This window comes from Myotis yumanensis, unplaced genomic scaffold, assembly GCF_028538775.1.
Source record: "Myotis yumanensis isolate MYYU_CA2020_CCGP unplaced genomic scaffold, mMyoYum1.0.hap1 SCAF_4, whole genome shotgun sequence".
Lineage (NCBI taxonomy): Eukaryota > Metazoa > Chordata > Mammalia > Chiroptera > Vespertilionidae > Myotis > Myotis yumanensis.
Genome location: NW_027223755.1, coordinates 68,282,538 through 68,307,355, shown reverse-complemented (window position 1 = coordinate 68,307,355; position 24,818 = coordinate 68,282,538). Strand labels below are relative to the sequence as shown.

Below are 24,818 nucleotides of genomic sequence, written 5' to 3'. Positions count from 1 at the left end.
TTGGCCTTAAGGAAGCATATTTTCTCAGGATGTTTGGAAATAGTTATTAATTTTGAGGGTAGGATTTCACTTTAAAAACAGATGGACATTTTAGGGAGTATTATCACTAGATTTGACCGATTGGGAAGAGGCAACTAGTGAATGGTGCTCTCTCCACCCCAATTCAGACTGATACCTGCTCCAAGTAAATCCAGCCAGCCTAATGAGTAGCTCTTTATGTGAAAAGAACATGAGCAAAGCCAATAAAGATATCACTAATTCCAGAAAAACTTAGCAATATCTACCAAATTCAACAATAAATTTATAAATAGGTTTGAATGTATGGGTTTGCAGTTTTCATCTGGTTTATCAGAACATAGCGCAGGTTCTACCGCACCCGCCCCCCACCTCATCTCTCCCCGACCTCCTTCTCTCCCCTACCCCTCCTTCCTCCCCTCCCTGCCCACCCTTTTAAATAAAACAAAAAAAATGAATTTCCTAAAGAATATAAGAACATTGTGGAAATTCAAGAGATAATGTTTCCATCTCATTTTTGTTCTGGATGTGTCTAGATATACATACAGATAACCCACTATGTTTATAATATTTTCCTGATGAAAAAGCCCACTCAGCAGTATCATGCTTCCTTGTGGAGCAGATCCTAACATGACATGATGTCTCTTGATATACAATTAGAAGCTTGTAGTCAAATTTAAACTCTGTCTTTGGCTCTCGGGGGACTGGGAGAGCATCAGGGCTCATTCAAGGAGACAAGGAGACAATGAAAAGTGGCATGCAGCGAGCGCGAGAGCCTGATCCGAGTCTAATTCGAGGGAATGTTTTTCACATCCTGATCTTGAGACTTGTTACCAAAAAAGCAAAAGAGTTTTTGTAGGGTTCAGTCAAAGTTCCAATCATCTGTGATCGGTGATATTGTTATTTTAAGCCATTACTCAGAGCTCAGAGAGGGAGGCTTGCAGGTTGTTTTTATTTCTCTCCGAGCCAAGTTTGACTTGACTTCCACTCCAAAGTGGGAGAGAACACATCCCTGCAGCCATGTAGGCCTGAGCAGTCCCAGGCCAAGCAAGGAGTAGGAAGGGGGGAGTTATGGCTGGGAGACTCTGTTTTCTATTTACCACACTGAACAGAGGAGAAATTACCAGGGAGAGGCATCCTGTCAAAGGCCGGCGATTGCTCTATTTTGGTTCAAATCAGCTTAGGGTTTTGACAACAGTTCACGGAAAACTCCGATCATTAATATCTCTAAAGTCTCTCTACAAACATTTATCTAAGGGCTAGGGAAAGTGCCCTCCATTTAGGCATGTTACTTTTTTTAAATTTTATTTTATTGTTTAAAGTATTACAGATAGCAGTACATATGTCCCCCCCCCCCCCACCCCCCTGCATTGACCTTCCCCCGGCCTCCCCTACCCCCCGGCTAGGCATGTTACTTTTGCCCTTTACTTCATTTTTAATGAAATTAGAAATGTACAGACACCCAGAGAGAGGACTGTGACAGTAACTCACATAGCACCTGAATGAATGTAAATACCAATCTTCTGAGATTTTGCTTCACACCTATGCCCCACTCCCTCCCCCCTCCCTTTTTCTTCTACCATATTCTTAGAAGGAAAAAGTAATCAGACATGATCTTTATTTTGCTATGATTATTAGACTGAACTTTGGATGAAATGAAAAAAATCCACCTATTTAGACAAATCATTTGAAACTCCTTAAACAAAGAGTGAAATGGTCCAATTTGACTTTCTGAAAGTCCAGCTGGCATGGAGTTGTTTATTTTAACATCCCACTCTCTTGACCTTGTTTTTCTACCTGAAATGCCTTGCTCCTACCTGGCCCTCCTCTGACCCCCTCCGTCCACAGTGAACCATCGTGCAACCTGCCAGGCTTTCTCCAACCAGAGGCCTTCACGATCATCCCACCCACATGCCTCTGCAACCCCTTCATGCTCCAGGCAGTATTCTTCCCGACAGAATTTTAATTTCTCTTTGAAAAGTTATTGTTGTCTGTTCATGTTCTATTTTGGGAACAATGGCCAGGAGCGGTCAGGCCCATCTACTAAAGAGTGAGGCCCTGTGGGAGTGGGGGGCACAGGGGACCTTTTTTCCCATCTCTGTCTGTACCAGCATCTAGCACAGAGCCGGCTCCCAGCAGAAAAGCAGGGAATCAGTAAGATGGAAATCACGCAATGGAAGTAATGAACATCAGGCAGCAAGCCAAGGAGAAATGAATGAGTCTTGGCTTCCTTTCTGAAAGCAGCATAATGTAGGGGCAGAGCTCGGTGGAGGAGTCAGGCGTCCTCAATTGCTGCTTAGCTTTGCCACTTTTGAACTGGGCCGCGTTTCGCAAGGGAGCTGACTTCTCAGGGCCTCAGTTTCCTTAACAGTAAAACAAAGTGGGCATTTGTTTCTGTTTCTGGAGATGTTTGAGTTCAGCAAATCACAAAAGTTGAAAAAGACAGAGGTGGCAAAAAGCTGGGGTGTGACATCGGTAAATATGAGGGGAATTGTTGCAGCTCTTTGAGATCAAGATAGTTTGCCACAGTATTACCAGGCCTGCTAAGATCATGACTATAACTGCAGAGCCCTAAAGAGTCATTAGGCTGTATCTGAAACCTCCAAGCAAAGCACATTAAACGCACTGGCTCAAGAGAGTATGGGAGTGTGGGAGTGTGTAGGGGTGTTGGTAGAGAGAAAGAAAACTGTCATAACAAAGGGTCACAAGACTTGCTTTCTCCCTTTAGAAGATAACAGGTTTACAACCAACCTTAATTTTTCCAAAAATGTTTTTTTCTAAATGTTCTAAATTCATAGCTGGTTTCCTGTTCCTTTGTGATAGTGGTTTTAGACTTAAAATGGAACATCAATTATACACAGTCGATATTTATTATTATGCTCCATAGAATGCCATCATCATTCTCCAAAACATGTGGAAGTTCGGTCTGTGGTATTTCCCTTTCCTCCAAAATGGGTCCTTTTATGTCTCTGCTAATGGCTGAGGAGAGGAGGGGAGAAAGACTAGCTGCTTTATTAAGAGGCTCGAGCTATTTTTCTCATTTGCATGAACCTTATATCTTAATGTAATATCACCAAACAGTGGCCAGTGTGGTTCCTGAAGACTGGGTGTAAAGATTTCAACCAAAATCAATGGCCAAGTTGTTCCTAATTCCATTTGGGAAGTAGTCTTCAGGGGGCCCAGCTATGCATCCTGTAAACAGCAGCATCCTCCTCCTGCTCCAGTCCTGGACACAGGGCTGTGTAGGTCGGTGAAGGACACCTGCTGTTGAAACACTGTAATTCTCAAAGTGTTCCTTTGGTGCAAGAACAATCAGCAGTTCAGATCTCTGAGAGACAGGTCCCCAGCATGCAGCAAACTGGATTTTTTGCACAACACCTGCTCTCCCTCCTCTCTCTGGGCAGAGGTTTCTTACTCTAACTTGAGAGGTGTCCAAATCGGTTTATCGTGTCAGCTAGTGAAGCAGGCAGCCTTGTCCTTACCCTGTTCTCTATGATATATTGACTTTAAAACATTACTATTAAGGAGGCTGTAAGCGGACAAGTGGTTTCTCTTAACATAGTGGTGTCACGAGATAATCACTTCCTCCTAAAACTGTGGTTGAGAAGCATTTGCATCTTTCCTATCACCTGAGTCTGCAATCACAGGGCCATAAAGTGGAATGAGCCTTGCATGCCGACATGTTTGCAAGCCACTGTGTACTCCTTTTATAGATTTTTATTACTGAAGTCATTAGGGATGTTCAGCCACTCTGTCCACGTCAACTATTATCTTAAGTGCAGTTTCCGTTTATGCTAGCATCTCTTTCCAGCCTTCCTCTGGTCCCCGTTCTTTGTACTGGGGAAGACACAAACGTTGGCATCACAGAGACGGGTTTGCAGCTTGGCTTTCCCTTTTCACGGATGTGTTGCAAATGTGGACTGTGTGCTGTCTGGACATGTTGTCCAGCTACTCTGAGCCTTAGTTTCCTTGTGTGCACAATGGAGATAATAAGGCCTGTGTCCCTGGGTTGCTGTGATGTTCAGTAAATAATATGCATATGTACCTCGCACACACAAAGTGCTCAGCAAACCTCTATTTCCAGCCTATCCATTCTTCATTTCCCAAATCATTCTTTTCCTTTGCATTTGTGTGAATACTGTGATCTGCATTTAAAAAATCCCACACTCTGAGTTACGCCACGCCGTGGCAGACTCTCCTCCTTCCCCAGCTGGTGGCCTCGAGGAGGAAGGGGGAGAAGGAGGATGAGAGAGGGCTGCTTCTCCCTTCAACGAATGAAACACCAGTTACTAGTCTAGGGCCGTCCTGACAATTTCTTAAGGAACTCCAGGAATAGGTATTAAAAGGTAATTTTGTGTATCTCCACTGACAAACATTTTCCGAGGGCTGCAAATGTATGTGCATTATCTCACAACCAATCTTGAGGTCGTTTTACCCAAAGATGGAAACGGGGGCTCAGGAAGTGCCAGCATTTCGCCAGCAGGCCCAGCAAGTCCGTGGGACAGAGGAAGCCAGACCCCAGGTTTGTGCCCTCTGCTCTTCCCGCTCCCCTCTCTTTATTAGCAGTAGTTTGATTCCCTGTAGGAGCTCTTAAAATGATTTCGATTCAGATTTACAAAGACAGTCCCACTGTACAGGCAAAGATGCGGAGGTCAGGCAGCCGAAGCAATGAAAATGAAAATGTCATCCTTCATGTAAAACCCAACGAAGCTCCGAATGTGATTACACGGTAACAACGGTGGTCTCTTTGGCCAGGTTAGAATTTCTGTACTGATGGGACTTGAACTTGGTCCTACAACGAAGGCAGTGCCGCCTGCTGGGGTTCCTTTGCTCTGGCTTGAGGAACTGCAACTTTCATGCGGGTCCCAGAGCAGTCCGAGGACAGGGACAGTGAAGTGAGCTTGGGCTGCTCCATCCCTCATCGTTGCCACACACAGTGCCACTCCCTCGCTGACACACTGGTTACCTCTCGCGTTCCCAAGCCAAGTGCAGTTGAGGGGAACCAGGAAAGAGTGCAGAAAAACCAGCCGTGTCCCTTTGGAAAGAGCCCTCACCAGGTGCATGGGGCTTTTACTGCCCAACCGCTGCCATAATCCCAGAGCCATAAACCTGGCTCGTGCCAAGACAAGCACCAGGGCCGGGCCCCACTGCCCACCGTGCAGAGCTCCAGCAGCCGCCCGCCTCAACTCCTCCTCCTCCTCCCACCCTCACACCTCCAGGTGGTGTCCCTGGGCTTGGAAATGGGTTACCAGGACGTGTCCCGGCCCAGGGTCACTCCATGTACTGTCCTCCCTAATCACCTCACATGCCCACTCCCTTCTTCATCGGGGCACAGTCACCTAGAATTGTACAATCTCAGAGCCTGGAGGAGTATCATAGGCTTTTACATTTCGTATTCTTTCCATTTACAGGTAAGGAAACCAGGGGCCAAGAAGGCTACGTGACTTACCCAGAGTCACACTGTTAGCCTACCCTTCTTTCTATTAAGACCAGTGTGAATTATTGATTATCTTTAAAACTTCCCATGATGGCAGTAGAAAACGTGCTTTTCTGTTTTAAATCTTCACCTGAGGATTTGTTTTTATTGAACTTAGAGAGAGAAAGGGAGAGAGACAGAAAAACACCTTGGTTGCTTCCCATACACAGCCCTATCGGGGATCCAACCCATAACCTAGGTATGTTTCTTCACCGTGAATCGAATCAACGACCTTTTGGAGCACAGGATGACGTTCCAACCAACTGAGCCACCCAGACAGGGCTAGAAAATGTGCTTTTTAAGAGAATTACTGAAACACGGTAGTAATTTGCCTTTTAGAAAAAGTGCCACTACTATCACTTCCTTTTTATCTCTAGGCCACAATTATCAAGCACGTTTTGTATTTGCTAGTTTCTAGGTAAATTATTTTTCTCATCTTTTTTCTGCTTATTATTAGCGTGTCCATTTGAATGCCAGTGTTCTGGAAGATGCTATTGTTGTTCCAAATCAGACACAAAATATACTGCTACAGCCAAGTCCAAGTGCACTGATGAACTGTTTGCTGCAGTTGGACATGTAAACAGTGTGGAGCAGCCCAAAGGGGTGTTTAAAACAAGCAACATCCATCCATTCATCTGTGTGCACAGACATGGGGTCCCACTTAGCAGGTTCACTTGCTAAGACTGACTGACACAGAGCAACTTGCACATGATGGTAAGGACGAGCACAGTAACTCGAGCAGCAGTGGTGAGGTGCTGCTCCTGAGTGGCGTGAAGGTTGCCCTCAGCGTTTTCAGGGTCAGACAGTAGAGTTTTAGGGGGGTGAGAACGGCTTCATAAGACAATGGAGAGTGGTGGGAATGTTTCCAACTGGAAAGGACCAGCCCCTCTGCTTTGGGCAGCTACTACTCGGCTCCGGAATGTAGGCCATGTGTAATTTTGGCCCACAAAGCCAGACCTCTGATTTCTTTTTTTAAGAAACCAGAAATCTGGAGTTGTATATTAAATCTCCCCCCCCACTTTTTTCCCCCTCCTGAATGCTAGCAACTTAGTCATTTATTTATTTGTTCTCTGTGAGCCAGCTTTGGCCAAGTCCTACCAGTTTTGTGAGTCTAAGTAGATTTTGCTGGGGCAGGATTTGGGGAAATACATGGGCAAAGAATTGGCCTAGACTTGGGGTAAATGTGAGTGGTTCTATGGCTGGGCTTCCCAGGCCTAGTGGCTCTTATGAAGTTAACCTGATTAATCAGAAATAAGATGTGGCAATCTGTGACCTCATTCTCGGACTTCATAATCATTTCCAGTTCTGTCAGAGGTGGTCTCTGTGCCCTCGGTTCTTGTCTTGCTTGTAGGAAAGAATTCAAACAAGAGACAGTACCAAATAGAAGCAAAGCATGCAAGAGTTTATTTGTAAGAAGAGGAAATACACTCAGATATAGTCTAAGCAGGAAGCTTAGCTGGCCAAAGCTGAACCAAATGCCCAACTCATTTGGGCATTTGAGATTTCATACCCTGGAGTTGAGTTGAAAACCTCCTCAGGTTTCAAGGATGCCTCACCAGGATTTAAGCTATAGACCACATCCTGGAGGAGGTTTCAAGTCTCTCCCTTCCTCACTCTTGTGTCTTGTAACTCTTGGTTAATTCTTGTTTGTTACGTCTCCCCTGTGTTCCCCTTGATGGTAGCCATCTATCCGGCTCATGTCTATCTAGCTCTACCTACTCTAACAGTTCTAGTGACATTCCCTTTATTAATGCTTTGCTGAATCAATGACCTGCTATATGAATGACAACGGTATGGGGGCAGGGGGTGGAATATTTAATCATTTTTAAAACAATTATCAACACAAACACAGTCACAGGATTTTCAAACAGACTCTTTTTAGCCTCTTTTGTTTGGTCCTCAATCTGGAATACCTGAAGGCTAGTTTCCTGGCCTTCTGCAAGGTCCATTTAGCTCACGGCAACCTGCAGTCACAACACCATTTATGCATCAGTTTGGCCTTAAAAACTATAGGGGAAAATTACAGTAAAAAGAATTTTTCTCGGGTCTCAGCGTGTAGAAAGTCAACACAATTCTTGCCCATCTGACTCAGAATAAAGTTGTATAATTAATTTGAGATTAACCCAAACAGACCTAATAAATTCACCAACAGAAGCCTATTAAACTTTCTTAAGGTTTTCCATGAATTTTGTGGGTTATGAAAGGATAAGACTACAACTGTATAGTAATGGTGTATTTTACAAAGGGCATTTCTCTTCAGGCTAAGCATAATGGAAGGTTGAGACAATTAGATGGAAATCTCAGGCATAATAAGCTTCCTTCTGAAGTAAATTACTTACTTTTTTTTAGAATCCTCAGATTGACAGTCTTCCCATTATCTAATTTTCTGGATAGCTGCTTTAGTCTGTCATGTTAGCCTCTATAAGCAGGGTTACAGAGAGGGAAACCAACAAATGCCTGCAGGTGCCCCAAAACATTTTTAGGTAACACTTCAAGTTTCAAAGATTACCTAAACAATATCTTTAATCATGGCAGCCCAGCTAACTCGAGATTTTGAAGCACAGTGGAAAGTTCTTGTTTGCTTTTGTTCTCCAGCCAATCCAATTGCTCTTAGCGGGGATACCCAACCTATGTTCTACAGGATGGAAAATGACAATGTGATTGAAGTGGGATCTCTCCACCAAGTAATCACTTCAATAAGAAAACATATTGACTATATATTTACAAGGTTTAGAGCCCAACATTGTGTAGGAAGGGAGCTATACATCAAAGCCTCAGCTGAAGAAAATTGTAAAGTGTTCATGTGGACTGGCCAAGATTAACCAGTATTGCCAGGACACCCTCACCCTTATGATGTACATGCTAACAACTTGATGGTGTGATGATAGAAAGACACATAAAACAGCTTTTTTTCCCCCTGGCATAGAGCCCTATTGTAAACCTGGAGATATTCAATTTTTTTGTTAATCCTCACCGAGCATATTTTTTCCATTGATTTTTAGAGAAAGTGGAAAGGAGGGAGGGGGAGAGAGAGAGACACATCGATTGGTTGCCTCCCACTAGCACCCTGACCAGGGCCTAAGAAGGTACCCTTGACTGGGAATAGAACTCAAGACCCTTTGGTCCTTGGGCCGATGCTCTACCACTGAACCACACCAGCCAGAGTTAAACCTGGAGAAATTTAAATAACCCGTCTCAGCCATGATCTTGGCTATGTGTAGGGATTAAAAGAAGCCACTGAAATGTATAATACATAGATTTATTCTGCATACAACGCTCTTCCTGCGAGCCTCTTGGGTTGAGAATGTTGCATCTAACCCAATTTTAAGATGGAAAAAGATAAAATCGGGAGATATAATGAAATAGCAGAACTTTATTAGCTTGTAGGACATCTGCACAAAAATGAATGCAGTTGTGGAAGGATAGAGATTCATTTGTCATGTCAGGAAAAATTAATCTTTAAAAGTATACATATATTCCCGAAGATTGCTAAAGAAATGAGACTCAGTCTTTTGAGTGCCATTATTCTTCCATTACATGCTGCAAACTCTCTGAGGTACTTACTATGCTCCTGTATAACACTGTAATACTGCTCTTGAGCTCTTGGTAAATGTTGCCGCTTCCTCTTCCCCATATACTTTCTCATCTAAAATATAACAGCCAACTGATGTCTGGTTTGTGTTTTACTTAACTCTTATTATTGATTTCACCTCTTCATTGTTATACTGAACGCAAACTGTGAGAAACAAATAGGAGTACCTCAGAGCTTCTTCACTTTGGGATGAGCTTCTCCAGAATCGGAAGAACAGGCAAATGAATGGATGAATGGGCTGCTGTGTTTAACCTGTGTATAAATACATGTTTATGTCTCTTGGTAACAGGTCACCCCTTTGAACAAGTAATCATTTAAAGTTTAGTTTTAATCTACACATCAGAGCTGAAGATATGGAATTGCTTAGGCTATTCTTTCAGCCTCTCTCCCTCTTTGATTTTCAAGATAAAGCCAATTAATTAATGTGCACTTTTCAACTGAAAAAACGATTAAGACCCAGCTGTGACTGTAAAATTATAAGTTGTAATGCAACACTCCGGACTTGTTAATGCTTTTTTTGGCATGAAAAAGAAAGACATAGGTATCTTATATTAAGTGGTGTTCTAAAAAGCATAAGTTAGCAGTTTGTTACTAAGTTTGACCTTTCTACACACAAATCTTAAATGATTGATGGAATAATGTAAAATAGCTTTGTTCAAAAGAGATCATCTTTGGCAGGCTACTTCTAAGGCTTTACTACTCTGGAGAGATGAAAAGATATCCTCATTTTACATGAACTTCCCTGATAGATCAACACTTATTTGAAATATGCCTCAGAATGATGTGATATTTACTGTTTTAATAGTCTTCTTTCACTGTATCCAGCTGCTCTACATGGAATGGTTGTTACTTCTAAGATTTAGAGATTTTTTTCTACACATAAAGAGCATCTTTAGGAAAATACAGATGGGTAGAACAGTATATCTGGCATTTTTATTCATGACTATTTCATTGCAAGGTGGTATATGAGACTAAAATATACAGAGATATGCTTTTTAAAAAAAATCAACCTTCCTATTTCAAGATGTGGCTTCAAATTCTCCCTAGAGTATTCTTCAGAGTCTGAAAAGAGCCATTTACTTCTTTTTAATCACAGATTCTGTAATTTTATGTATGTCTAAGGTCACTATAGAATTACTATGGAATTCCAGAAAGCAAGGGTTAAAATCTCAATTAAAGGGTCAAGCAGGTAATAGAAATAGTGAATGGGACCAGTTATAGGTATAGGAGTGTGTATGGGTGGCGGGGGGAGAGAGAGGGGTAGGGAGGGGTGTGGTGCCTGAGAGGAACTATTATTTAGGTCAATATGAAAGATATTCTGGCCCTAACTGGTAGCTCAGTGTTTAGAGCGTCAACCCTGAGACTGAAGGGTCTTGGGTTGAATTCCTGTCAAGGGCACGTACCTCAGTTGCAGGCTTGATCCCAGCCCCAGTTGGGGTGCTGGTGGGAGGCAACCAATTGATGTGTCTCTCTTGCATGGTGTTTCTCTATGTTTCTCCCCCTCCCTTCCACTCTCTCTAAAAATCAATAGAAAAAAATACTCAGGTGAGGATTTAAAAAAAAAAAAAGAAAAGAAGAAAGAAAGATATTCTGATTTGTCTAAAGGTTAGAAATCTCCTAATTTTTCAATATTGGCAACTACAAATTTTTGAAAGATCCTGGGCTGGCCAAACAAAACACGTCTGAGGAATGTCTTGCTGCTAAAAACATGCTGAGAAGGAAAAGGGATTTACACCTTTAAAAAAAATGTTTCTTCAGTTGTTCACATTTTGAGGGGTGCTGTTACATAATTGTGAAATAGCCTTCGATAATAGCCTATAATAGGCTGAGGACGGAGGAACTAAGGCTCTCTGTCACATGTCTGGGAGAAGCTTTGTGAAAGCGCTGGTGCCTGGGGAAGGCGGTGCGCCGTGGGGTAATGGATGGATACAGGTTCCTTATGTGAAACACAATAATCAGTGAATTCACAATGGAAAAGATATGAAGCAGAGACCTCTTTTCTCTTAAACTTATCTTCAAGGCCATTTCATTTTTATGGAGCTGAATAAAGCTGACTTGCAAAAAGAGAAAGAAAATCCTTCTTTGCTCTTTGGCAGGGTGAAGTAGAGAAAGAAAGTCTCCCCCTGAACTACTATGAGGCCAGAAGCCTTGCTGCTATATCTCACACTGCTGCACTGCGCTGGGGCTGGCTTCCCAGAAGATTCTGAGCCAATCAGTATTTCGCATGGCAACTGTAAGTACCCACAATCCCACTCTCTCCCTTTGTGGACACTGTAGCCTGCATCAACCAGTAAAACATTAAAAAGTTTCATAGAATAGGAGACTTGTTGGTCACTTTGAACTTGTGCAGGTGGCAAAGTTAATTCAAGTCAAGTCGGTGGAATGCCCATTCTATAACTTCATTAAATGCTGTTGTATGACACATATGTGTGAGCATTTGAAAAGTTCCTCAATACTTTCAATGAAGTCTCCGTTACCACATGGAGGCTGTGATCCAGCTGGAAACCAGCTGTGAAAAAATATCACTATCCCTTGGGTATTACTAGTATTGCACATTTTCATATGTAATTAACATATGAATTTTCCTAGAAGATAAGGACAGAAAATAGTAAGACTGCTTTGGAGCATTCTAGAGACAAAAATTAACTTTTTTTAGACTTAGAGATTATATCATTGCTAGATTTAGGTAGAGTGAATTTTAATCCTGAGGGCCTATTTTAACTGTTTATACAATTTTCCTTTTGGTCTGCTTCATTGTCAAGGATAGAAAGCAACATGACTGAGAATTTAGTTGACTCCTCAAATGAAGAAAATTTACTTGTACATTGGATGGAGCAGCCAATTTACTGCTTTTTTTCCTTCCCTCCAAAAGACAAAATATTTTATCGCAGTAAAAATGAAAGAGAGCATTTTCCCCTAATATATATTTTCCCAGTAATTATCCCAAAACAAACATCGAATAAACCATACAAAAGGTGTTTAAACTAGTATGGAATACTAATAAGATCCATTAATGCCCAGCTTTCTGCTGGACGGTCCGGGATGAAAAAGATAATTTTATAAGGTGAGGTGGCGAGACTGATGCATAAAACAATGAGAGAACAGAAGTCAGAGCATGACTGAGGCCAATTATGTAGTTCAAGATCATCATTCTTGAAGTGGCAGAGTCCACTTAATTCAAGGTACCAAACCTTAGTAAGCACTTATTTAGCACCATTTGAGATAGGTATACAGAAGAGACCCCAGCCGAAATGCGCTGCTGAAAAGGATACTCCAGTGAGCACTTGAACCTTGATAGTACCGAGACATGCTACTGTTTGAGCAAGCTCCTTAATGAATGGGTAAATGAAATTTCAGAGCAGTGGAGAGAAAGGCACGAGATAATTCCATACTAAAGCTTAATTGTGAGTAAAATAACTGTGGCTCCTGAATAAGACACCCACTGTGAGTCATGCCCAGATACTACTGAAGTTTATAGTGACGGGTCTGAGCATAAATCTGTGAATGGTTTTCGAGTCATTATATGCCCACCCAACCGCCTGAAAACAAGCGCCTTTTAAATGTGACTCATCTTTCTTTCCTCCTTAGTTTCTTTGGGGGAATGCTTGTGCTCCGAAGTTTGTAGGATTAAAGGCAGAGAGGTTTTTGAGATATAGGTATGTCTAAAGGTCAGGCATTATTACAAATTGCTCACTGTCAACCAAAGAGAACTGTGAGAAAGGAGAAATAGGCTCACTCACTCTCCAAGCCAGGGAAAGTCCAGATCACCCGACTGGCTACACTCAGTTTGACCCTGTCCTGTCAAAGTGCCCGTTACTGTGAGATCAACCAATTGCTTCACTCAAGAGCGAACTTCCCACAGTTCCTAGAATGCCAACCAACCTAGCAGGGCCGCCTTCAATGGCAGATTATTCCAACTGGACGCCTGTGGAGACTGTATTTTTCTTCTGGCTCCTGGTCGAGGGCTCTCGCCTCCAGACCACATTGCCTTTGTGGTGATTGATGGGAAGGCCGCTTTGAAACAGTTTTGTCCCGAGACAAGATCTTTGGCAGACTGCCCCCCAGGCTTAGCACTCTAAAGAAGATGAAAAGAGAACGGGGAAAAAGAGCACCTTCATGTAAAGGGTTCACTTGCAAGTTTAAGCCCCAGGAAGAGGGACCAGTCAGAAATGGTGACACTTGGAAATATAAATGCAGGCTTATTACCATCTGAAAATGAAACTGTAACATGATCGTTCTTTTAAAGAGCACTCTTCCATCATAATTTTTCCTAAAATAACAGACTCATTGAAGATGGAAAATGGTGCCATGGTCTGACTTAAATATGGTTTGGTTTTGTAGACAGCCCCCTTTCTCTCCCTGCACTGTCAATTCTTGGCTTGATTTCCTTTTCCCTTTGTTGCCCCATCTCCTCTTTTCACAGATACAAAACAGTATCCGGTGTTTGTGGGCCACAAGCCAGGACGGAACAGCACGCAGAGGCACCGACTGGACATCCAGATGATCATGATCATGAACAGGACCCTCTACATCGCTGCCCGGTGAGTGGCCTGGTCCACAGCTCTGCTTTCCAAGCATCCGAAGGTCCTAAGATATAAATGGACCCGCTATGCATCTTGTTAAAGACCATGACATTCCCAAACAGAGTGATATTTAATTAAAGGCTACTTTAGTGTGTCAAGCAATCATTCTTTTGAGACTTTCTGTGTCTGTCTGATGTAATACGGCTTTAGATAATTGCCTATTTTGGATTTTAGACTCAAGTAATCCAATGTTTTTCTGGAACATATATGCAAATATTTACTCAAGCACTGAGTAGAGTGCCTTTCTCCTTGATACTTGTTTGTTCAATTAAGTTGAATGTGTAAACATGTATTATTATATAGTTTGTGTATATTAAACCTGTTTGTATTTCTGCAGTGAATGGATAGTATATATCATTACTTTAACAGATTGGTAGTAGCACCCAAAGAGTCTTTGATTTGGATCTAGTAAGAAAATATTCACCCGCCGAAGCCGGTTTGGCTCAGTGGATAGAGCGTCGGCCTGCGGACTGAAGGGTCCCAGGTTCGATTCCGGTCAGGGGCATGTAACTGGGTTGCAGGCACATCCCCAGTGGGAGATGTGCAGGAGGCAGCTGATCGATGTTTCTCTCTCATCGATGTTTCTGGCTCTCTGTCTCTCTCCCTTCCTCGCTGTGAAAAATCAATAAAATATATTTTTAAAAAAAACACAAAAAAACAAAAAAAGAAAAAGAAAATATTCACCCACTGGGGAAATGTCATTTAAACACACTATATCTTAAAGCTGACTGGCATGGTCAGAAAACTGCCTAAACAGGCGTCACATGGATTTAGGCTTTTGTTTTAAGTTCGCTCTTGATTTACCTGGAATATTTCTCTGTCAAATGAGAGGTTGGAATAGATTATCTTAATGAAGTCTCTTGGGATTCTAACAATGTATGATCCCCTTTTGAAGGTGTGTAGCACATTCAAAATAATCTCTAAATGAACAGCAATAAGGAACACCATCATGTGAAATTCCACTGTGGTCTTACTGAGTCTAGACTGATTAATAATCTCACACAGGGAGAAAGAAATAGAGATTGTGTTTGTGGTTCTTGTCTGGCTGTGAGCACAGGTAAAGAACAGGTAAATAATAACAGTGGTTGATTCTTTTAAAGCACGTAGATTTTCTGAAATGACAAGCTGTATGACATAAAGTAAAAACAACAACAAAACCATCGGTGAGATTAAAATATCCTGCAAGTACCCCACATTTGGTCACGGGGAGCAATGTCAAAACACTTTTTTAAAATTTCAGTTCACAAAAACTATATAGTACATACTAGTTGTATGTGCCCTATAAATTGCAAATATAATTTTAAGTTCTTTAGAAATCTTAATTCACTCAATCCTGAAAGAAACTCTATGAAAAGGAGATATTATTATTCCCCATGTCTTATGGGAGGAAACCAAAGTACAAAGAGGTAGATGATTAGGTCCAAATGACAGAGCAGGATTTGAACCAAAATGGTCTTGCTTTAGAATCTGGGTCATTATTCCCTATACTGTACAGCCTACTGAGCAGTAGAGGTGGTAATATTTGTTCTGGGAATAACCTTCTAAGAGCTATTGCCCAAGAACATAGTCATTGCATGCATTCATTAAAAAGCATTTCAACAAGGTCTTCAGTAGACATGTCTGTAGCAGAATATTAACTTCTTCTTAAATATTTTTTGTTTCCTAAATGTAGCAGGGCGGGAAGACTACATTTGTATCCAAACAAATGATTAAACATTGGGTCTGTGAGAAATAGGCTGACTCAATAATGTTCTATAGATTGTTCACTTTGCAATGGAATCTCTGGATGATATGCCTGATGATTTAGCATGGCTGTGGGCTGCAGTTCCAGGGTGTACCTGAGTTAGGAGCAAAGTGCTATGCACACTTAATCCTGACCATTATTCCAGCTGGTTAAAACCGTTTTAAATTAACCCCTTGTACCAAGAAAAGGAGAAAGAAGAAATGGAAGGGGAAAAAGGAGAAACACATTCAATTTTTTAAAACTATGAAGCAGACTCGCCTTTTGTTAGAGGTAAAATTTATAAAACCCTAGCACTGACAAGCTGTTTTCACTCTATACTCAGCCACTGCCCTCCAATACACACTCTTGGAAGATTCCTAAAGGAGTTCCGTGGCTGCCATGTTTAGGGTCTTTCCTCTCACTTTAATTTCACATTTCCCATCGTTGCTCTGAGAGATCCAGGTTCCTAGGCAGCAAATAACACCATTTCAAGTTAAATCCTTCCACCAGGCTCAAGTTAGGGCAACACAATTCAGTGGTATTTACTGGAATGGGAAAGAGGAAGGCCTAGGATTAAGTCAGTTTATGTTCAAATAACTTAACTCAACAAGAGCTGGGTATGAATCCTAGGATGCACTCGTTGGTGCTTGGGAATAACCTTTGACCCTGGACTGCTTCTCTTTGCTGGGCAATGTGATCTCTTGGATATTGAAAAAGATTGCATTGTCCAAAAGGAGATTTCATTCACAGATTGTATTGTTGAAAGGCTTCCCAATTCTTCTAGACAGTTGGGTGTCAGCAATCGGAAGCGCCATCCAGAACCCAGGGACTGACTGAGGCTTGATGGCAAGAACCCCTTTCAATGCTGCTTCATTATTATCCATTTTGTAAATTCTTTTCTTCCTTTTAATCTCTAAACTGCTAATTAACATAAACAGGTCATGCCAGGAGGGGGCAATCCAAGAGCTTTCTGAGGAATTGCCAATGCATATTAATCAGCTGTTAATTTACAATTCATATATTCAGCTCCTACTTAAAGTTTTGAGGAGAGGAGGGCAAAGAAAACCTGGAGTCATCTCAAACCTGATTCCAAAGTAATAGGCAATTCCATTCCAATAATGAGCCTGACCCACAGCACCACCAATAAAGTCAAACAAGTAATAAAAGAATGCAATAAAACTGCCTGGAAATTAAAGGGCAGTGAAATTCTGGCACCCTACTGAAGTTTGAAGAACTTCCCAATTCAGCAATTTACAAAGCAGGCTCCCTGTTCTCCCCCTCACACATTCTCACTCTCTCTTTTCCTCTCTCTCTCTCTTCCATAGCAGGCAAGGAAATTTTCTAAGCCCACTGCCTTGCCCTCTTCTTTTATTTTCACATGAGAGAGCCTGTTTTTTCTTTTTATCTATTGTACCTTCTCTTAAAATGGTAGCAAACAGATTTCAAAAATATTGGGAGGAAAAATTGGGGGAGGGGGAGATTGAAGTAAATCCTGACAGATAATTCCTTTCTTTCCCCTCTCCTTTCTCTCCCCCTCCCTCCCACCCACCCACCCACCTCCCAACCCCACCCCCGCCTTTCTTTTAAGTAATGAGGGACTTGAAAGTCTGCATGGGAGCCTGGAGGTCTTGGTTTAAAGCTGTGGGTAATTTTCCAGCCTCAGGACTTCCTGCATTTTAGAAAAAGTCAATGTTATTTCAAAGGAAAATGAGCTGTTTTGCTTTCCCTCACTAGCCCCCTATCTCCCCAGTTGAGTGTAGTTCTTTTCTTTTCTTTCTTCTGAATTCCAGACAAAAACACCCTTGTACTCAGCTCAAACAGAAGGGGATGTTTAAATATAGCCCCACACCTGAGCTGCCGATTCCTTTCTCCCCTTCCTAGGGGAGATTGGCAGCGAGTCACAAAGACAACCCAAGTTCTCAGCAAAACAGGAAGGTGAACAGAAGCAAGAAAAGGAAACTTAGGCTCAAGTACATTTTAGACCTTAATTGGCCATCCTTGTGTGAAGAAGAGAGTGACTTCTGGAAATAATTTTCCCTTTATCACCTTCCGTCTTGCCAATCATATCACCAAAGCGAAGTCTGAGAGACGGAGATAAACCTTAGCTTTCGTTCGCCCCGCTGATGAACAGATGCGGCATGCTGAATACCAAGTGTCTGGTACCTGGGTTTGAAGATACTGAAATGGGAACCCACCTGTATTCCAGTTTGGGGGCCAATTTACCTTTCGTAGTCCTTTCTCCTGAACTACGATATGCAGAGGTTACAGTTCTGATAGGAGAGAGACTGCAGGGGAGTTTTCATAATAGATGCCACCATATCCAAAGGTGCTGGAAGCTCTTCCCACTTCCTTGCACGTGGGTAGCTTGTTTTTTTATAGTGGGATATGGATTTACCTGCCTTCGGTGAGATACATACTCATTCAGGAGAAAATGAACTGTCTTGATGCTTATGTTTGACATTGTATTCATTTTTCTTTGTTTATAGGGACCATATTTATACTGTTGATATAGACACATCACACACAGAAGAAATTTATTGTAGCAAAGTAAGTAGTTTTAAAACCATCTTTTTGAAATGAAGGACTTTAGGATAATTCTTGAAGAGAATTTGTATTTTAAATGCATGGATTGAGAGGACATGGCTAATAATAATTTAAGATAATTTTGTGAGATCTTAATTTGGGGCTAAGTTAGGGCTTCATATGTGTTCAGAAACAGTTGTATATGTCATATTTTATTCATCACATATGGGAGCATACACATTTTGGAGTCTAGGTAATCCCTATATTCCTTCAATAAAATATTGCCATGTTTGTCCAGGAAAATATCAGTTTTCATGTGTAAAACTTTGTCCCAGGAATGTTTAAATGTTATGTTTCCAGGTCTTGCAGTATTAAGTTTGATTTGACTGTTGTGGCTCAGGAATTTGATCATTATCCATTTCAGACAGACATAAAATATAGCCTGGGCTCCCCTGATATCTCCGCATGGAGGTATTTTAGTTAATAAAATCTGCCATAGAAGTAGACGACCCCTTTAGTGCATGAATTTACGTGGAGTGTAGCCTGAATTAAAGCTTTGTCCACCTAAAGTGAATGTCTCCTTTATTTTTAAGAAAATGACTTCCATATTTTAAGGAAAAAGCCTGCTTTATGAAAATTGATTTATCAACTGAAAGGAAAGGGCAACGGCATGTATTTTGTCAAAATGAGCATAATTTAGCAAGTTAATTTGGGTATTTTATGTGAAAGTTCCACAGTTGTTTATTCTTCTTTTTCCTCCATCTGTATCTCAAAGAGAAGATCATTTTGTAGTTTAATGAATACACAGGAGTTCAAAATTAAGTGAACATTTCCATCTTTAATCTTTTCTTGTTATGGTGAATTAACCATGGAGAAAGGGTGTAGGAAGCTGTCAATAAATATATGTTCAGCCTCTAGTCTCCCCAAGGGAACTCTTAACTTCTAAAATCAAATGCAACAATCTCTGGGCTCTCGTTGATTTCTTTCTTGGTCCCTGCAGAAACTGACATGGAAATCTAAACAGGCTGATGTAGACACATGCAGAATGAAGGGAAAACATAAGGTAGGCAATTTTCATTTCTCCTGCAGCTGACACTTTGGGTTAAGGTTTGGACTGTTATCTCTAGCCATAGACCGTGATGTGGAATGGATCGCGCTAGCAGTCCCTTTACCACCAGTAACTGCTTTTTCCATCAACTTATTGAAGGCTTTAATTTGCAAAAATAGTTTGCTTTTAATGTGATGAAACACCAGGACATCAGCTAGGGCTGCATCACGAACTACTTAGGGGCCTGGGGATTATGGACACAAAGCCGGCTGCCCTGACTCTTCTACGGGCACTCTCTAGCAGCCCACCTCACAGGCCAAAGCCCCCAGGGACTCTGGAGAACAGCTTGGAAAAGGCTGCTGCAGGCACACAGGGGTTGTGCCTTTGGCCACAGAACCACATAAAACCACACTTCAGCTTAGAGTCGTCCTGTCTATCAAGAAACCCTACGACATCTGGCATTAAAATTAACACAATGGGAGGTTGCCAATTCCAGGCTTGCCTTCTTTTTGTGACATAAACACAGGCTCAACGCCCTGTCTTTATTCGCTGTTCTAAAGGCAATTGTTGTTGTCAATATCATCTTCCGGTAAACATGTGGAGGAGCTCAAACTTTTAACAGACGGGCGCCTCGGCCACCTTCCTTTTAACCTGACTGTCTAGATCACCGTACACAGCGAAGAACAGGTTTCTGGGTTGAATGGATTGAATACAAAGGAGTTTCGATTATTTTTCAGGATGAGTGTCACAACTTCATTAAAGTTATTCTAAAGAAAAACGATGATACTTTGTTTGTCTGTGGAACTAATGCCTTCAACCCTTCCTGCAGAAACTATAAGGTAAGTGTGATTTCCTCTGTTGGAACCACATGTCCTGGAGGTATTTCATAATTCACTGTGATTGTACCGGCAGCAACCTAAGAGGGGTAATTCAACACTACCTGGGCTCCTCTCTCTTGCTGGACTTAATGTATTGTTCCACATGAGTGATCCTGAACAAGCTTCTAAGCTTCCTGTTAGTTCAGGATTGATTGACAGGTCTTTAAAGAGCCTTAGCAAGCAAAGCTGGTTTCTATAAGACCCTACTCTTTATTGTTCAGAACACCAACATACTTACCACACATACCATGTGGATTTTCTCTCTCTTCCTTTCTCTTTCTCCCTCCCACCTCTCTGAGCACAGAAACACACTTATATGTATTGTGAGTCATTCCTATTTTTAAAGGTATCTCAAAAGCAGACCATTGGAACCTGTAGACTTTCCTCTAAGTAAAATTTTCAAGAACACAGTAATTTAATTCCATTTACTACTCTGCTTACTTAACCATGGCCTTACCTACCTCGGACTTTATGCAAGGGGAAAAAATTAACTCTCAAAGCCTTAATAAATCTGGATAGTTCTCATGCAGCTGACAGAGCTATTGCTGAAGAAGTGGGAGCTACCAGCTGCAAAGCCGAGGTGGCAATGATCTGAGGTCCAGGCTCCACAGTTACTAGTTCTCCCTGTCCATTCTTTCTGCTACAGTCTTTCATTCAGCATATATTGAGTTTCTCCAATGGCCAGGCCAAGTTTAAGGACAGACAAGAGGTCTCCATCCTTAGGGAAGCCAGACTGGAAGAAGAAACCACAATTCCAAAGGGTTGCTGCCATGGCAACATAATGCAGAGTATTATGGAAGTACAACAGAAAAGTACTTAGCCTGAGATGAGGAGTCTGGGAAAGCTTCCAGGTAGATGAAAGAGGTAGATGACCCCTCTCTTCAATCATCCCCCACCCTGCTGTTCTTACATATGGAACACAAACACCTGCTGCCTAGAAGAAACCCCTAAACTCTGTGAGTGCAGGAACCACACCAGTGATTGCCCAGAACCTGACATAGTGCCTCCAAACAGCTGCTCAATTGATTTTTGTGAGATAGTGAATGAGATAATGCCTAACCTTTGTCTTAAAGAAGTAGAAGTTAGCCAAATGAAGGGGAGGGCAATCCAGGTAGGCGGGACAGCGTGAACTAAGGGCATGGAGTAAACCCGGTCAGTTGAGCTTGGGAATCTTCATTTGGCTCTGGAGTGATGGACTGTGAAGTGACAAGTAGTAACAAAAACGAGGCTGGGGAGGTAGGTGACCTCATAGGTGAAAGGAAGAGAACAGATTCAGGAAATACTTCAGTGACAAAAATCAATAGGACTCAATAACTGATAAGAAGCACAGGATAACGAGAGGGAAGAGTTAAGAATTACCACTAGGTGTCTCTTGGGTGAATGGATGAAGCGGGCTGCCTTGTTTAGACAAGGGATGATGGAAGAACATTGGGGCTGAGCAGAGTAGTGAGGAGATGGGTTCAGTTTTGTGCAATGTGAGTATGCATAGCACTGCAGATGGCAATGCCTATGAGACATGAACAGAGATATCTAACAAGAAGCTGGGTGGCTAAGCCTTGATTTAGGGAGAGAGGTGGGGAGTACTAAAGATTTGGGTTTCACCAGCATACAGTGAAACCCTGAGGTATGAAAATGAGAAAAGGTATCAGAACCAGGAGGGCACCAGCCTTTGCTTTCACAGTTTTCAGAGACTTTCTGCCTTAGACATTGGAGGGTCTGTTTTACCCTAATGCTCATCTTCAGTCTGATACTTGGAAATGGGCACCAGGATTAGGGTGAGGCAAGTGAGGCACTCAAGTGCTAAATATAAGGGCACCAAAAAATTCAGTAATCAAGCAAGATAAATGATGTTTTTAATGCAATATTTTTAAAAACCTAAATAGATGAAAAAATACTATCATAAAATATCAAAAACTTAAATAATGTCAGGATCCATACAGTTTATAATAAAGGCAACCAATCCAGTCGACCATTTACTCTAGCCAATAAGAGCACACAGCTGAAGTTTTGACTTTAATTCTACCACTTAATATTCCATTTGTCATTGTTTAGGACTCATTAAGACAAATGCTTCTAACAAATCCCAACACACTCCCTAGCTGGAGGGCTATCTTTTATGACAAGATACAGGCCGAGAGTGATCTCCCTCATCCTTCCCGCACATGTTCCATTCCCAGGATGCCTCACCTGTGGTGATACCTTCTCCGCTCACTTGTGCTAGCCTCGCCTGCTGAGACATGTTCCAGGAGCACGAGCATCTGAAAAACCAGACAAGATGTACTTCCTGTGCAGTCCCCATCTATATGCCTAGCATGGCGAATGGTCGTGAGAACACTTGGCATTGCTCAGAAAAGTGTTCTTTTATGTATTTATGTATTTATTTATTTATTATTTTTAATCCTTACCTGGGGATATTTTTCCACTGATTTTTAGAGAGAATGGAAGGGAGAGGGAAAGACAGAGAAATATCGATGTGAGAGAAACACAGTGATTAGTTGCCTCCTGCACAAACCCCGACCAGGGCCCAGGCCAGGGAGGAGCCTGCAACCGAGGTACAGCCTTGATCAGAATCGAACCCAGGACCCTTTGGCCCACAGGACAAGGCTCTATCCACTGAGCCAAACCAACTAGGGACGAAAAGTATTCAAATACATATTATATTTGGCTTCAGAGAGAATGGACAGACTCTCTCTTAAGCACTTTTTATCAACAGATCAGAGCCAAAGATTTAACCCTTTGCGGTCCAATGTTATTTTGGGAATTCAAACAGTCTTGTCCAAATTAGTTGATGGGATTGAATGTTGAACTTTTTAATGTTCTTATTGCTCGACGTTAGACCTGCTCCTAGCGCCTGGTCTGTCGAGTCAGCCTCGAGGTTGGACCGAAAAGGGTTAAAGCAAAAACACTGACCAGTCTTCCACTGAAAGTGCCAAATCCCATAGTTGATACAGAGGCAGCAAGTTGATTAGAATAACTTGAGGCAGGAGGGTGACAACGTTTGCTCTCTGCTTCTGCTCCATGCCTTTACTTATGTAAAAAGGCTGAATGTGTTAGAAAGATTATGGCCCCAAATAAGATTATCTGGGGAAGAATTCTGAAGGCTACCCACTATAAATCTAAAACTGCACTCCATACCTTTTCCCTCCTGTGCTCTAAAGCTCCTGAACTTTTGCAAACGTCAGGCTGGTTCTTAGCATATTTATCTGTACCCTACGGTGATTTAATTTCCCAGGGGCTACTGTCAAGTCCGAGACTTGATGACTAATGCAAAGATTAGTTCCTGCTTCATGAAAAGAGGATTTCACTGTGGCATTGTTTTGTCTCTGCACTTTCCATACCCACAAACCAATCTATTAATTCTTCCCTGCTTCCTGTCTTTGAATAGCTGTGCTATGGCCACTGTTTTAGAAGTAGGTACATTTAAAAAATATCTCCCCATTGTACATTGTTTCCCCAATGCCAGGATTACACAGTGCACTGCTTGGGAGGAGGGCATTTCTGTTGCATCACTGTGTACTAAGCATCTTTTTGTTGTTGTTGTTAATCTTCACCCGAGGACATTTTTCTCTACTGATTCTTTTTAGAGCGAGTGAAAGGGAGGAAGGGACGAAGAGAGAGGAAGCGGGGGAGAGAGTGAGAGAGATTACACTCTAACCACTTAGCAATACTGGCCAGGGCCTAAGCATCTCTTCTGAATACTTGCCAGACCCATAAATGGCAAAGTCTGTCACAGTTCATCAGGAAGGTCTCATTGGAATAAAATATCAGAAAAAGACTTTAATAAAAGATGTGCTGGGGCCCTAGCTGGTTTGGCTCAGTGGATAGGGCGTCGGCCTGCGGACTGAAAGGTCCCGGGTTCGATTCCGGCCAAGGGCACATGCCTGGGTTGTGGGCTCGATCCCCAGTAAGGGGCGTTCAGGAGGCAGCTGATCAGTGATTCTCTCTCATCACTGATGTTTCTATCTCTCTATCTCTCTCTCTTCCTCTCTAAAATCAATACAAATATATTTTTAAAAAATGTGCTGGGGGGAAAAGAGTACATTTGCTTTAAAGGGTGTCTGACTTTAAAATATATGGTTTTAACACAATTGCTTTGTGAATCTCAACTATAGTTTAAACAAATAGGATGGCTTCAATAGTGGCTATCTCAAAATGGTTACAGATAGAAAAGGCCTGTCATATTCCAGAAATGGTTTCTGGAGGTTCAGGGCAAAAGACACTATTGACTGGACAACACTAACGGCTGCTTAGTAAAACCTCTTTCCTCTGGGCAATGACTCCAAGCACCCTGATTTAATGATGAAAGCTTTTCCATGGATCCTTCCTCAGCAGCAATGCTATCTTAGGTTTATCTTCTTTCAGTTTTCATATCTGTAGTCAAACCATGCAACTGCCAGATGATAAACCACGTACCCTAAAACTAAAGAAGACTGAATCACAGAGGGGCATAAAATAATGATGTTGCCTGGCTGGAGTGGCTCAGTGGTTGAGCTGTAACCTCTGAACCAGGAGGTTCGATTCTGGTCAGGGCACATGCCCAAGTTGCAGGCTTGATCCCCAGTAAAGGGCGTGTAGGAGGCAGGCGATCAATGATTCTCATCATTGATGTAACTATCTCCCTCTCCTCTGAAATCAAAAGTATATCTTTTTAAAAAAAAAAAAATAAAACATTAAGGATGTGGAGGAGATTATGGGCTCTGTGGTTCTGAGATTAAACACTAGGAAGATTCCATGGTATAAGGAAGAAGACCATGAGGTAGAGGCTGAAACTACTGAACATACTGGTCAAGGTGGGCCAGTCTCTGACCACTGTTAGTGGCTGACCAATAGCACTTCATTTCCTGCTACCCTAACAGTTGAGCATTGGTCAGCAACAGAGATTTTGTTCTACAAGGTTATTCAGGAGGCCAAGCTCCAATGTATGCTCATACCTCTGCCATCTCTTAGGGTCTTAGAATAGTCCACTGGATCCTCTGTGTC

The 24,818-nt window shown here is 42.0% G+C and overlaps 1 protein-coding gene across 3 annotated transcripts in view; it reads left to right on the top strand.

The window, feature by feature from the left end:
• Positions 1-24,818, top strand: part of SEMA6A (semaphorin 6A) — a 127,556-nt gene that overhangs the window by 57,318 nt on the left and 45,420 nt on the right. For all 3 annotated transcript variants that reach the window (XM_070412505.1, XM_070412504.1, XM_070412502.1), the window contains exons 2-6: positions 11,180-11,316; positions 13,507-13,624; positions 17,876-17,936; positions 18,913-18,975; positions 19,698-19,799. In XM_070412505.1, the coding sequence (XP_070268606.1) occupies positions 11,217-11,316; positions 13,507-13,624; positions 17,876-17,936; positions 18,913-18,975; positions 19,698-19,799 (444 nt within the window). In that variant the 5' untranslated portion in view covers positions 11,180-11,216. The remainder of the gene's footprint in view (positions 1-11,179; positions 11,317-13,506; positions 13,625-17,875; positions 17,937-18,912; positions 18,976-19,697; positions 19,800-24,818) is intronic.